We start from the raw sequence: 13,886 nt of genomic DNA on the forward strand, positions 1-13,886 counted from the left end.
ATGCATGCAGCTACGGATTGTTCCGGTACGAGGAACGGGAATGAAAATGAGGTTTTCCACATGCTCTAACATGTGGTACAATATGGGTAGTGTTGTATAGATCACACTATTCGAATTTAAGATACTATATAAATATATAATAGCAATTATATTTTAATAGTTAGACATCCATAAAGTATTGTTATAAAATAATCATGTAAAAACACAATTTTATGGTCCATTTGTTTTGGGGCCGTTTGGTAACACTTTCGTTTTCAGTTTTCTGTTTATATTTACAAAAATTTTAAAAACTCAAATAAAAACTTGTTTGGTAAATTTTTGATTTATAAATCAGTGGTCTCAGTTTATAAATTTGGCTAAAAAATGTAAACTTAAAAAATATATTTCCGTTTTGAGTTTTTTTTTTTTTTTTACCACCCAAAACTAGCCACCACCCGCCACCATTTTCCACCAACGTCTTCCGCTACCACCACCCACTCCCCACCACCACCTGCACCATCACTCACCACCCACCTGCCACTACCACTCACCACCAAACACCACCCACCTGCCATCCACCTGCCACCCGCCACCCACCTGCCACCACCACCACCACCACCACCACCCACTCGCTACCACCCACCACCCGTCACCGTCACCGTCACCGTCACCCACCCGCTATCCGTCACCCACCCGCCACCACCACCACCACCCACTCGCTATCACCCACCACCCGCCACTGTCACCCACCCACCCACCCACCACCACTCACCACCACCCGTCTTCCGCCACCCACCTGCCACCACCTGCCGCCACCACCCACTCGATACCACCCACCATCCGCCACCGTCACCCACCCACCGACCACCACCACCCACCACCCACCGTCACCACTTTCCACCACCATCTTCCGCTGCCACTTGCCACCATTTGTCATTTCTCACTCTTTTTATATTTTTAAATTTTTTAAAACATTTTGTCAATTACCAAACGCATTTGTAGTTTATGTTTTTCTAAAAATAAACAAAAATCAGTTTATAAAATTTTTGTAAATATAAACTGAAAACGTAAATATTACCAAATATACCCTTTATATTCGGTTGTGCAAAAACTCCATTTTTTCTCTCTAGATTTTAGTTCATTATATTTGTTTTTTTTCCTCCTATAATAAATTTTTTAGAATATATAATGGACAAATTTTGGAATCACTTTAGATCGCTAAATTCTCATTTTTGGAACGAAAGTGTACACCATGTTTTGGAACATATCAGCATTTTCAGCACCAAAGATGTTATTTGTTTTTCATGTCTCCCTTCTTTAGTTGGAAAATATAAACATCTGCTAAGAAGCACGGACACTTCTAAAAAGGTAACGTATCCGTGTCGTGTCGTGTCCGTGTCGGACACCGACACTCTTTGGACACTTTCCCGACACGTGTCTGACACTTTTTATAACGTGTCCTATCTTTTAAAGACCCGGACACTCTTTGGACACTTAGAAGACACACGTATACATCTCTTAAACACACATGTCTATCAATTAGACACGTGTGAAACTAATTATAAATTTGAACAAAACAATTTAAGATACAATAATAAAACAAAAATCATATAAATTTATAGGGATTAATGTCATATTACATTTTTTTATTATTTTTGAATGATATATTCATATATATAACATATAATAAATATATAAAATTATATATTTTATCCGTGTCCCCCGCGTGTCGTGTCCTACATTTTTTTAAAATTATCATGTCGGCGTGTTTGTGTCGTATCCGTGTCGTGTCATGTGTCCGTGTCCATGCTTCTTAGAACATCTGGTTCTCATTCTACTTAAATCATAGTCTTGCCATTTTGTTAATTGTTTAAATGATTTATTGACTTAGAAGTTAGTAGCCTTCCTTGCTATATTAGTTCTGTCACTTCATATGGAGTGCATTACAAAATGGTTGTAAACTTCACCTTCATGTTACACTGTAATTCATTCTAAAAGCAGTGGGTGAGAGAAGCTGTCAGTTTAGAACCAAAGAATGAGCCTTAACTATACAAGGTTTTCAACTTTATCATTAAACTAAGTTAAGCCACTTCGGAAATTGCATCCATCTGACTCTTATTGAAATTAATGTTCTAGTCATGTTTCCTAGACTGTCAATCATGACCAACCATCACTTAGAACTAGTAGTCTATCTCCTTTAGGAGAGGAACAAAATCCTGGAAAATGGAATAACTTTCATGCACAATAATTGAATCTCATAAATTATTTTTGTCACTTAATTATTATGCTTCACTCTATTTGGCATGAAGAGTGCCCTTGTTTTCCACTAGCTTCCTTTTAAATCAACAATACCACATTTCTTTGGCGGTTTACCACCCATTTAGCAAACATCACCAAAATTGAATGCTTAAGCCATACCCATGAGATTAGGTTCTAACATCCTAAGAATTAGATATGAATCCATAGCTTAATTATAAAACTTCATTATTAATACTTGGCTGGCTAGTATAACTCAAATGTGCATGCTTAAAAATCTATTAAACCAACCACCAGCTTTGGTAACCAGCTTATGAAGGAAACAAAATGACTTATGAAGAAAAGGACCAGAAAGACTACTTACTATGCCTTTCCTTGACCTTGCAAATTGGAGGGATCATCTTGTAATACAAAAAAAGTGTAATATAAAATACCATGAACCGGAGTTTTAGCTATTTTGGGTGTAGACATGTAAGGCTGCAGGCAAGACAAGGTCCTCGGCTTGGCTTGGATCGGTGAAATTTTGTCAAGTTCAAGCTCAAGTTGAGCTCAAGCTTGGCTCGTTTGATACTTTAGCAGTTTCAGCTTGTGTCAATTTAGCTCGTTTACAAATGATGGAGTTTGAGCTTATGCTTGAACACACAATGGAATCAAACTATGAACAATAAAAGACCAGACAATCCATAGAGCTCAAAGACTTAAACATAACACCCTAATGCAGAAGCAAATCAAAAGGAGGACAAACATTGTATAAACAATCTCAGCGAATTATGAAAATCAATCAGCAGAACATAGAAAAATAAGGAAAATCAATCACAAAACAAAGTAAATTAATCTGAACAAAACATAAAACAACATATTCCAACTTCAATTGCATTAACATCTAGCAAATATATATATATAACTACACATGGTCAACAAAAAACTTGAACGTAAGTTGTGCAAAATAGAAAGTCAAGCACTCAAATATATATATATATATATATATTTTAAAGCAAAAGAGTTTCTAAGGTCCATCTTAATAAGAAAAAAAGATCAATTAAAATGTCTGCTAATGTCTCCAAATTGGTACACGCATAAACCTGCAATTCTCCAAAATGAGTCCCATTTGATAGATTAATTTTAGCTTAAAGCATTTAAAATAATAAATATGAACAACTCATTGAACTTCAATTGCATTAACATCTAGCAAATATATATATAACTACACATGGTCAACAAAAAACTTGAACATAAGTTGTGCAAAATAGAAAGTCAAGCACTCAAATATATATATATATATATATATATTTTAAAGCAAAAGAGTTTCTAAGGTCCATCTTAATAAGAAAAAAAGATCAATTAAAATGTCTGCTAATGTCTCCAAATTGGTACACGCATAAACCTGCAATTCTCCAAAATGAGTCCCATTTGATAGATTAATTTTAGCTTAAAGCATTTAAAATAATAAATATGAACAACTCATTAATTCAATGAAAGAAATTACAAATAAAAAATTCCTCTCAAGGATGTCCAACCAATGTTTTAAAAACCAGACCGGTGAGTGAACTGGAAAAAGGATCGGGTGGACGGGTCACTGGTTCAACCGTCGGGTTGAACCGGAATCGAACCGTGACGTCATAAATATATTAAAATTATATTTAAATAAAAATATAAGTAATAAAATTATAAATTAAAAAAATTAAATAATCTTAAATATTTCTCCTAATACTTCTTTTACTAAAAAATATAAAGATATAATTTAAAATATTATTAATTTTAATTTTGGAAGAATAAATCAAATATTCAATATGCCCTCCATATAATTTTAATTCAAATAATTTGATTGAAAGAAGAGCAAAAATTTTGGAGGGATATCAAAATTTTAAGTTTCCTTCCAATAAATTTGATTGATCCCATATAGATTTCTTGAGTTTTTTGGAAGAATTTTTTTCTTATAAATAGGTAGAGGCTTTCACAATAATTTCAAGCTCTCAATGGGATTCCTCACAAAAGGAGATCCTTAAAAGAGAATTTCCAATTAAAATTTTCTTATATAATATATATATATATATATATATGTAAAATAAGAAAGAAAGAAAGAAAAGAAATAAAGAAAGAAAGAATAATAAAAAAAAGAAAAAAATTCAACTTTATTGACCAAGTGAACCGCATCCGGGTCGACCGGTTCGGCGATTCAACCGCCGGTTTTTCCGGTTGTCACAAAATAGGCCTGTTTTTTGTTTCAAAAGGTTTAGTGGGTGTATACGGACTGGAATCCCGACCGGTCGATGGTTCAACCGGTCGAACCGGCCGGTCTGGTCCGGTTTTTAAAACCTTGGTCCAACTACAAGAAGGCTCATTGTATTGACCATGAAGGCAGTAAAATCTCCTTGATATATGGTTCTGTAGTCTATTAAAAAAAGAAAAAATTTTCATTTTAATATATATATATTTTCACGTAAACTGATTATTATGGGCTTTTTCATTGTATAGAACAAAAGATTATACTTATATCCGATGGTTTCTTCAGTCAAGTAATGCATGTACGCTGTCAGCTCCACGGAGTAATATTTGAATTGTTTTTACTGACAATGTTGCATGATAAGGATCAATAACTTTACCTCTAGCATTGAATGTGTATTTTGAAGCGATGGAGGTGGGAACTGACAATATGTCACATGCCATGTTGGATAATATACGATTATGACTCTAATGCATCAAAATAGATTTTTGAACCTTCATTACAAATATAAAAATTTTCGAATTAAATTTCCAAGTCAAATTTCGCAGGCTAAATGGTGTTGACTTTTCTAACAAAATATTCTACTTTGCATTTTCCCATCACAACAGTTTTTCCATTACCATGCATAGAACTATTAGAAGAATCAACTTCCTGTGCATTTAGTGAAGTAGGAATAGGAAAATACTCATCGTAGAGTTCACATAGAGCCTGACAAACCATAGAAATATTTCTAAAAGCTTCAGCCTCCGGGTAGTTCTCTAGTAAATAAAACTCAACAAGCATCATTTTGTATCTTGGATCCAAGAAAACAATCAACAAATTGCATTGACCCTAATATTTGTCAAGCTTTATCTTCATCTTCGAAGCCATTGCTTGAATGTACTCATTGTCTTCCACTGACTTTCTTTCATCCTCTAAACCTCTGTGATTCACTTCAAGAAATGATATTTGTGAACAAATTGACATACATTTTCAACTTTTACCCAATTTTCAAGGCTAGGCACGTAAACGAAACCCAAATCCCTTTCATACTAGGGAAGATATCTTTACACTCCACAGCAATAACCCTCCAGTCTATAGTGTAGGACAATCCAAAAAATTTATTTTTGAAGGTGATTTCAACTGCTTAGCAATCTACTTGAATTGAATAAGGTATGCTTCTGATGCAGCCAAATACTTTACACCTTCCTGAACACCATCAACAATATCTCCAATTTCACCAAGGTGATGATATTGTATGCACAACACACATGGAAAAGTTCACGGCCTAAAGCTAATTTCTTATTCAATGCAAAGTATTCTTTTAAGACCCTCAAAGCATTGTCTACTCAGTAGCCACCTTGTTTTCAAAGCCCCATTCAACTAAACATTTGTGAAGGGCACCAACAATGATAACACCAGTATGTGGAGGTGGTACATTGCAAAAGTTGAATGCTTTTGTAATTGCCAATCATCGTTAATAAAATGAGTTATAATTACCATATAGCGGATATTTTGCCCTGATTTCCACAAATCTGTTGTGATACTCTTTCTGTTGACTCTTCATCAATGTTTTCAACATCTTCTTCTGGGTCTCATAGGTTGACACACGACCACTTTTTCGTTGACACATGGCAACTTTGTCGTTGACACACAATCACTTTGTCATTGTATGACCACGTGAAGAGCAGTGGAGACCCATTTTTTCTCTAGAAGAATTTCACTAAAACATTATAGTACCAGGAAACCTCATTAGATTTCTTCCAAAAAGTTGAAATTGACTATTCAACTAATATTATTCATACATTTATCACTACTTTTTTTATTTTCTATTTTTTAGAGGAAACATCTGATACAAGGCCTGTTTCTCCAATTAATCTAATCAACTTCCTCTCAGATTAGGAAAAGACAAGTGTTTGATGAAGGAAAATAACTAAACAGTCAAGAATTATTGTGTTTAGACTCAAACCTTGAAGATGAGATTATTGTGTTAACAATATCTGCTTTAAGGCTGTGTATCGGTCAAGGATTTGTGGAGGGAAAGAAAAAAGGAAGGGAAATGTGAATGAAATATAAGCTTTTTATATATATTTTTTATTTTTTATTCCCTTCTCTTTTCGCTTCTCTTTTTCTTTCCCTCCACAAATTCCCATTCAAACCTTGATCCAAACACAGCTTGAGGATCGCAGGCATTATACCAAAATTTTAAGCTTAAAACAAATTTATGTTTCTCTTGAAAGAAAAAGATACACTGTCTGATCCACTTAAATTCTTTTCATATTACAGGACAGATATCTGAAATGATTGAATGCAATGTAAAAATTAACGATATGATTCTTTGCAAATTGTAAAGAAGCACATATTGTTTTCGAGAGTACCAGTAACCAGAGAAAACAGATGGGAGCAACTTAGTCAATTGTCCACTGTTTTCTGACAATAATAAATATAAATTACCTAATCCTATGTACAACAATTCCATTAAATCTCAGTAACTTTTACTCACAACTGGAGTTATTTCATTTGTTGTAATTCTCCAAGTTTGACACTGAAATCCTTCTCTCTTCTGGCATTTTGATCATTGGGTGGCTGTTAAAAGATGGGGAATTAATCATGAATTCAATTATGGAGCTAAACAATCCTGTATTAAATAGTGTCCTAAAGAGGTACTTGAAATTTGAATAGCCTCCAATTATTTCTAATGTATTTAACTGTGTGGTGTTTGGTAACCATTGACTTTGGAAAAATATGAAAGTATGTATCATAAACTTTGCATGTGGCTAAGCAGGGAAAAACCAAAAAAAAAAGGAAAAAGCTGGGGGGTAAAAAGGGAAAAGCAAAGACAAAAAAGTTGAATGAATATGCCCATTGTTAGATCTTTCTGAACTCTGGAAATTACATTAGCAAGAGGGTTTTAATGCCAATTGTGCAGTTAATTTATTCATGAATTTGCAAGAGGGTGTTAATGATGGATGATTTGGAGATTGACTTTATTATGGAGATGTGGAAAGCATAGGGAACCCAGTCTGGCAAACTCTCTGGAGAGGTTTAAGTTCTCTTGAGATCCTGATGATTCAGTGCTATTTGTGTATACTGTCATCTCCTTGCCAAACACAATTCTAGTCTTAGGTTCTTGCGAGATCATTTTTCTTAGTGAAAATAATGATGCAATGATACCCGACACTTCGATGGCTGAACCTGTGACAGACTGCATAGAACAATTTATTGAAAATCGAGAAGGAAGAAACCACTTTTAAAAAAAAAAAGAAAAAAAGAAAAATTTTAGCTATGCATGGTTATTTTGTAATACCGGCCAGTTTTGTTGGCCAAGCTATGAACCTAGGAGCTTAGGCTGTTTAGTTCAGTGGATGTTTATTTCAGACTTCTCATTTCTAATATAGTTTTATGTTGGATGGGGGTTCTCTATTATGTCGAACTTGCTAGATCTTTTAGAATACAAGCATGACCTTCTGTGTGTTGCAAAGATTCAATTTGTTACAAAATAAAAACCTGCATATCTACCTACTATCTCTTTTAAGGTGAAATGCTAAAAGGAGTCATTCATTTTTCTTAGGTAATTTCACTTTGCTGGAAGGAAGGATCTTCTGAAACCGGTCTCAAAGGCATGAAAGAGGTGCGTGTAAATTATTTCAAAATTTACAGCATTCTGAATCTACATATGCATTATTGTTTCTCTGTTAATTGGATAATATTTTATTCTTTCCTGTCATTCTCATTATCAGATTGCAAAAGGATACAAGAAAGGGGAGAGAGTTGGGTTTGCAAAGCTCTCACCAGGGATCGATCTTTACATCTGTCCTCGCAGTGACGCCATAATAACAATTCTTGCAAAATATGGTTTCTTCAAGGGCATGGCAGCAGTTGAGGACAACCGGGACTCAATGATAGGTTGTGTAGTGTGGCGGAGAAACAAAACATCTTCAAATTCTGTTGTGAAGAAACCAGAGAGTAAGAGCAACTCTTCACAGCCTCTAAACTCTCCTTCTGACTCTCCAATGCTTCAAGCTGCAGAAAAACATTTGTCTGTCACGAAACCAACTCAAGCATCTAGTGAGGGTGTGGGGAAAAGTGGTTGTGAAAGCAAGAATGTCAATAACTCCAGCAAAATCCCGATTGAGATCAGTAATTCGTTCTTGGGTCCTAATTCTTTGCTCACTACTTCTTCAGTCCCAGGTGATTCAACATCCACTCCAGTGGGACTTCCAAAACCTGTGGTTGAAACTCATCTAACCTGCTGCTCAGGATCAGAGCAACCCAAAGCATCTGAATTACTGAAAGAAATCACATCTTTGTCTGATGATGATGATCTTCCTGAATATGACTTCACGACTGTGTGTGGAATTTCTCAAACCAATATGAGCAAGCCTTCAGGTACTGTGTTGTTGGACAAGATACCTCTAACTGAAGGAATTAGAAATACTGGTAGGTCAGTGCTGCCAGGAACACCTAATGTATTGGATCATTCGATGCTTCCCAGGCCTTCTTTGAAAAAAAATTGTGAGGGTGAGCCCCAGATCCCGGTTTTCCCCAGTAGGGAAGAAAGACAAAGCATTCAAAACAAAGTTACAACTACTCTGGTTGGTGCAGCTACTGTGTTTGCCCCTCCTAAGAATCTTTTTGATGACGATGATGACATGCCTGAATGGTGCCCCCCCGAGCTACGGAGGCAATCATTGGTAGAAACAGTTAGGGCATCAACTACTATGTCCTCTGAACTTCCAAACCCAACTTTCCGAACTTCAGCTCAAGGCCCTCCACGGCCTGGATTCCCTTCTGCTACCTATCAATCGTTTTCTTCCCAAGCTTTCCATCCTACATTTCATTGTCCAACCAAGGGACCATCACCACCACCGGCCAGGCCTCTTGAAAGGGGTCTGAGTTCTTCAATGGGGTTCAACGCTGCCTCAATTCTTGGGCCTCCACCCAACTCTGGTGTCAGACTTCCGTTCCATCCAGTTGATAAACGACGTCGGAGGACTTGATATTAAGAACTCTCTCTTTGACCGGGAAGTTCAACTTGTAAATATGCAGGAAGTTGATTGCAGTTTGATGCTTTAGCAGAGTCTCCAAGTGCTCTGATCTTCAATGGTTGTTAAAGTTGTTGCTACATATATGCTGTTCAAGGTGAAACGTTCTTGTTTATCTTTGACCTTTGTGTATAAGGTAACTCTTTGCTGTCACTAGGCAATACAGTTACTGCAGCGTGATACAACTGTAAAGATCTAAGATCTTGTAGTTTGTTAGTTGTTTTATTAATCAGAAACGTAGTAATGTTCAATCTTTAGGCTTCCTTGTTCATCTATCCTGAATGCTCTCATCTTATATTCCAAATCAGTTATGCTTCGAATATGGAAGATTTTCACAGAATAAGATATAGATGTTTGACAAAGGTATGGGTCTTAGATAAGTGGGGTCTAGTTTTTATCTCATACATATATCTCATTCTGTGATTATTTTATACTTGTGTCCCATTCGGTGAAAATCTTTTATTTCATGTGGTCAAACACCTCTCCACATTTACATTTAACCCATGTTTGGATTGATGATTTGAAGAGGGATTTGTTGAAAAGAGAAGGAAAAATCAATGAAGTTTAAGGCATTGTTTGGGAACAGGTTTTTTTAGTAACTTTTTGACTTTTAGCTAAAATGTGATGTAAAAAAAATTAGTATATTTGAGGTGATTTTTTTGACTTTTTACGAAAAGATGTGCAAAAAGTAGAGAGAAAAAAGAATTTTTGATTTTTTTATATGAATTGTTGGCTTTTTAGTTTTTTTAGTAACTTTTTGACTTTTTAGCTAAAAGAGTCACTTGCCAAACGAGGCCTAAGTTTATTTCTTTTATTCTATTCCCCACAAATCTTCCTTCAAATTAATGTTTTGCACCCTTATTTCTTATCCCATGTACAGAAGTTATGGTTTTCAAGTTTGGTACTGAACAAATGCTTTGGGTTGTTAGATATTGGGGTGTGGTCTAATGGTCTAATAGTTACACTTTCAGATGTAGTGAGTGGGAGATCAATGGTTTGAATTGATGTAGTAATGAACCTTTTAGTTGTAATCTAATTATACCAAATATATTAACGTTATCTTCGACAAAACAATAAAATAAAAATATTGCTTTGGGTTGTTTAATAGTTTTCTCCTTTTGTAATATATGTATATATTCATATAATTTATCATTTATTACGGAGTGTTTCAAAATGTATAAATGCAGACTATATATATATATATATATGTATGTGTATACTGTGAGGCCAATAAGAGGTGAACCTTTGAGTTAAGAGTCCAATTAAGGTGATCTGATAAAATTAAATAGTGAATTTTGTAATAATTTGTTGGATAAAAAATTTAATGTTGAACTAAAATAAGTTGTTTGATATATGAAAAATGCAATTTGAAAATTATATTTTTAAATTTTTTATTATAATTTTTATATTGTGGTGGTGAGGTGATGGTGGTGGTTATGGTGTCAATGGAGATGGTGGCGGTGGTGTTGGTGGAGAGAGAGTGGTTGTTGGTGGGTGTTGGTGTGGTGTGGTAGTGAAATGATGGGGGTTATCCGTGACAACGATAGCGGTGGTGGTGGTGGTAGCAGTAGTTATGGTGGCAGTAAAAATGACAACAGTGGTGGTTGGTGTTGTAAGATTCTGAATAAACTTGTACATTCAATTGTTCTAATACAAAGATTACTACCAATATATATAGCAATCCTAACCCTAATCTGAAATAGGAAATACAATCAATCTAATATTCACAATCAATTTAAAATACATTTCCATAATTAACATGATGTGCTTACACCCTTGCTCAAACCCAAGGTGTTTTAACATAAAACACTGATAGTTTGTCAAGAAGAAACTGAAAGCGAACAGTGGTGTGAGTCTTCCTAAAGAAATCAGCAAGTTAGAATGCCAAAGAGATGAAAGGAAGCGAGATGGAGCCAGACTGCAGATGCTGACGTACAAAATGACAATCAATCTCAATGTGCTTCGTTCGCTCATAAAAGACAGTGTTATGTGAAATCTAAATAGCACTACGGTTGTCACAGTAAAAAGAGGTTGGAGAAAATTGAAGGACACCCAACTCAATCAAGAGACAACGAAGCCAAACAATCTCAGCAATGGCAGGAGCAATGGCACGGTACTTAGCCTTGGCAGTGGAACGCGCTACAACAGTCTGTTTCTTTTGCCTTCCAAGAAATCAAGGAATCACCAAGAAACATGCAAAAGTCAGAAGTAAACTTGCGATCAGTGACATCATTAGACCAATCAAAATCAACATAAGCCACCAAGTCCAAAGAGGAAGTAGAAGACAATAGTAAACCTTGAAATATAGTGCCCCAGAGATAGCGAAGAATGTGAACCAAAGCAGCCCAATGGGTAACGCGAGGAGCAGAGAGACAAATTGACTAACCACATGAACAACATAGGCAAGATTAGGATGAGTAATTGTCAGATAGACTAAGCAACCCACGAGCTCTCGATAGAAAGTAGGATCATCCAAAAGAACACCATCAATAGTGTTGAGCTTTACATTAAGCTCAATGGGGTTATCACAAATCTTAGTGTCAGTAAGATCAACACGATGAATAACCTCATTGGCATACTTGGCCTGAGATAGAAAGTAGCCATTGGGAGAAGAAATTACCTCAGTACCAAGAAAATACCACAATTCGCCCAGATCCTTCATTTCAAAGGTGCGGCAAAGATGTTGCTTGACCTCAGATATAGTAGAAGCGTCAGAACTAGTGATGATCATATCATTTACATATAGTAATAATGCAGTAAATCCAGCGGAGGTGTGGAGAAGAAATAAAGCAGAGTCCAGGGCACAAGGATGAAACCTTAAGCTCAATAACAGTAGTCTAAAAACGATCATACTAAGCACAAGGAGACTGCTTCAGACCATACAGAGCACGCCAAAGGTGACAAACCTGTCTAGAGGAATGGTGAAGGCCAGAGGGAGGACTCAAGTAAACCTCCTCAGTGAGATGGCCATTAAGAAAAGCATTCTTAACATCTATCTGATAAAGAGGCCAAGAACGAACAGCAGCAATAGAGATCAAAGCATGAACAGTAGTCATCTTGGCAACAGGAGCAAAGGTTTTCTCATAATTAATACCATACTCCTGTAAGAACCTTTGGCAACTAGACGAGCTTTGTGGCGCTTAAGAGAACAATTAGAATGAGTCTTGACTTTGTAGACCCATTTGTAACCAACCAAATTCTTACCAGCAGACAAAGTAACCAACTCCCAAGTACTAGTTTTTTGTAAAGCAAACAACTCATCCTCTATAGCTTGAACCCAATGAGGATCCTAACAGGCCTCCTTGTAAGACCGAGGTTCTGCAAAAGAGTGAATAACAGACAAAAGGTACGATAGGAAGCAGAAAAACATGTATTAGACCAACCCAACCTATTTGGAAGACGTCGTGCTTGAGTAGGATATTGGTGTATAGTAGGATTAGAGTCGTTAGAAGCAAGATGATTAGCAGCAGAGGTAGAGACAACCGGTGGAGGAGAAGCCTTGCGACGAGAATAGACTAACAACGGAGGAGGAGGAGAAGTGGTCAAAGGTGAAGTAGGAATAGCCTTGGGGAAGTTAGTGGAAAGATACTCAATAGAAGGGTTAGAAGGTGGAGAAGATGAAATAAGCTTAGGAGGAACAGTAGAGATGTACTCATCAGATGGTACCTTAGAAGGAAATGGGTCAATGTGAACCAAATCCTCTTTGGAAATTGGAGCAGTGACAGGAGGAAGCTGAAAGTAAGGTAGACGTTCGAGAAAAGAAACATAACGGGAGACATAAAGATGACGGGAAATAGGGTCGTAACACCGATAGCCTTTTTGAGTAGGATTATAACCCAAAAAGACATATTGGACAAACCGGGCACTAAGTTTGATTTGATCTTTATCAGGAAGAATGACAAAACAAGTAGACCCAAACACATGAAGGAGGAAGTAATTGGAAAGTTGAGAGAACAGAGCCTCATAAGGAGACCAACCAAAAAAAAAGGGGAGTAAGCATATGGTTGACAAGAAAAATAGTAGTAAGAACTGCTTCTTTCCAAAACGGAGATGGGACTAAGGCAGAGAGAAGAAGAGACCTAGCTATCTAAAGGAGATGCCGGTATTTACACTCGGCTCAACCATCTGGGGCAAGTGTATCAGTACAAGAAGTTTGGTGAATGGTACCCAAATTGGCCAAATACTCACAGAACTCATTTTTTAAATATTCCCCACCCAAGTCAAACCGTAACGCTTTAATTGTAGACCCAAACTGAGCAGTGATCATAGACTGAAAGGTACGATATATCTGATAGAAATCAAACTTATGAGTCATAAGATAAATCCAAGTGCAACGAGTGCAGTTATCAACAAATGACACATAGTATGCAGAACCCCGTTTGGTGAGAACAGGAGAACGACCC

At 36.3% G+C, this 13,886-nt stretch overlaps 1 protein-coding gene across 5 annotated transcripts in view; it reads left to right on the forward strand.

Moving 5' to 3' along the window:
• The window catches only part of LOC114293079 (uncharacterized), a 68,776-nt gene extending 59,036 nt beyond the window's left edge, over positions 1 to 9,740 (forward strand). For all 5 annotated transcript variants that reach the window (XM_028237106.2, XM_082903415.1, XM_028237107.2 and 2 more), the window contains 2 exons: positions 8,010 to 8,069; positions 8,179 to 9,740. In XM_028237106.2, coding sequence (XP_028092907.2) covers positions 8,010 to 8,069; positions 8,179 to 9,438 — 1,320 coding nt within the window. In that variant the 3' untranslated portion in view covers positions 9,439 to 9,740. The remainder of the gene's footprint in view (positions 1 to 8,009; positions 8,070 to 8,178) is intronic.
• Positions 9,741 to 13,886: the final 4,146 nt, after the last annotated feature.

This window comes from Camellia sinensis, chromosome 13 (assembly GCF_055761805.1).
Source record: "Camellia sinensis isolate YWXY chromosome 13, ASM5576180v1, whole genome shotgun sequence".
Lineage (NCBI taxonomy): Eukaryota > Viridiplantae > Streptophyta > Magnoliopsida > Ericales > Theaceae > Camellia > Camellia sinensis.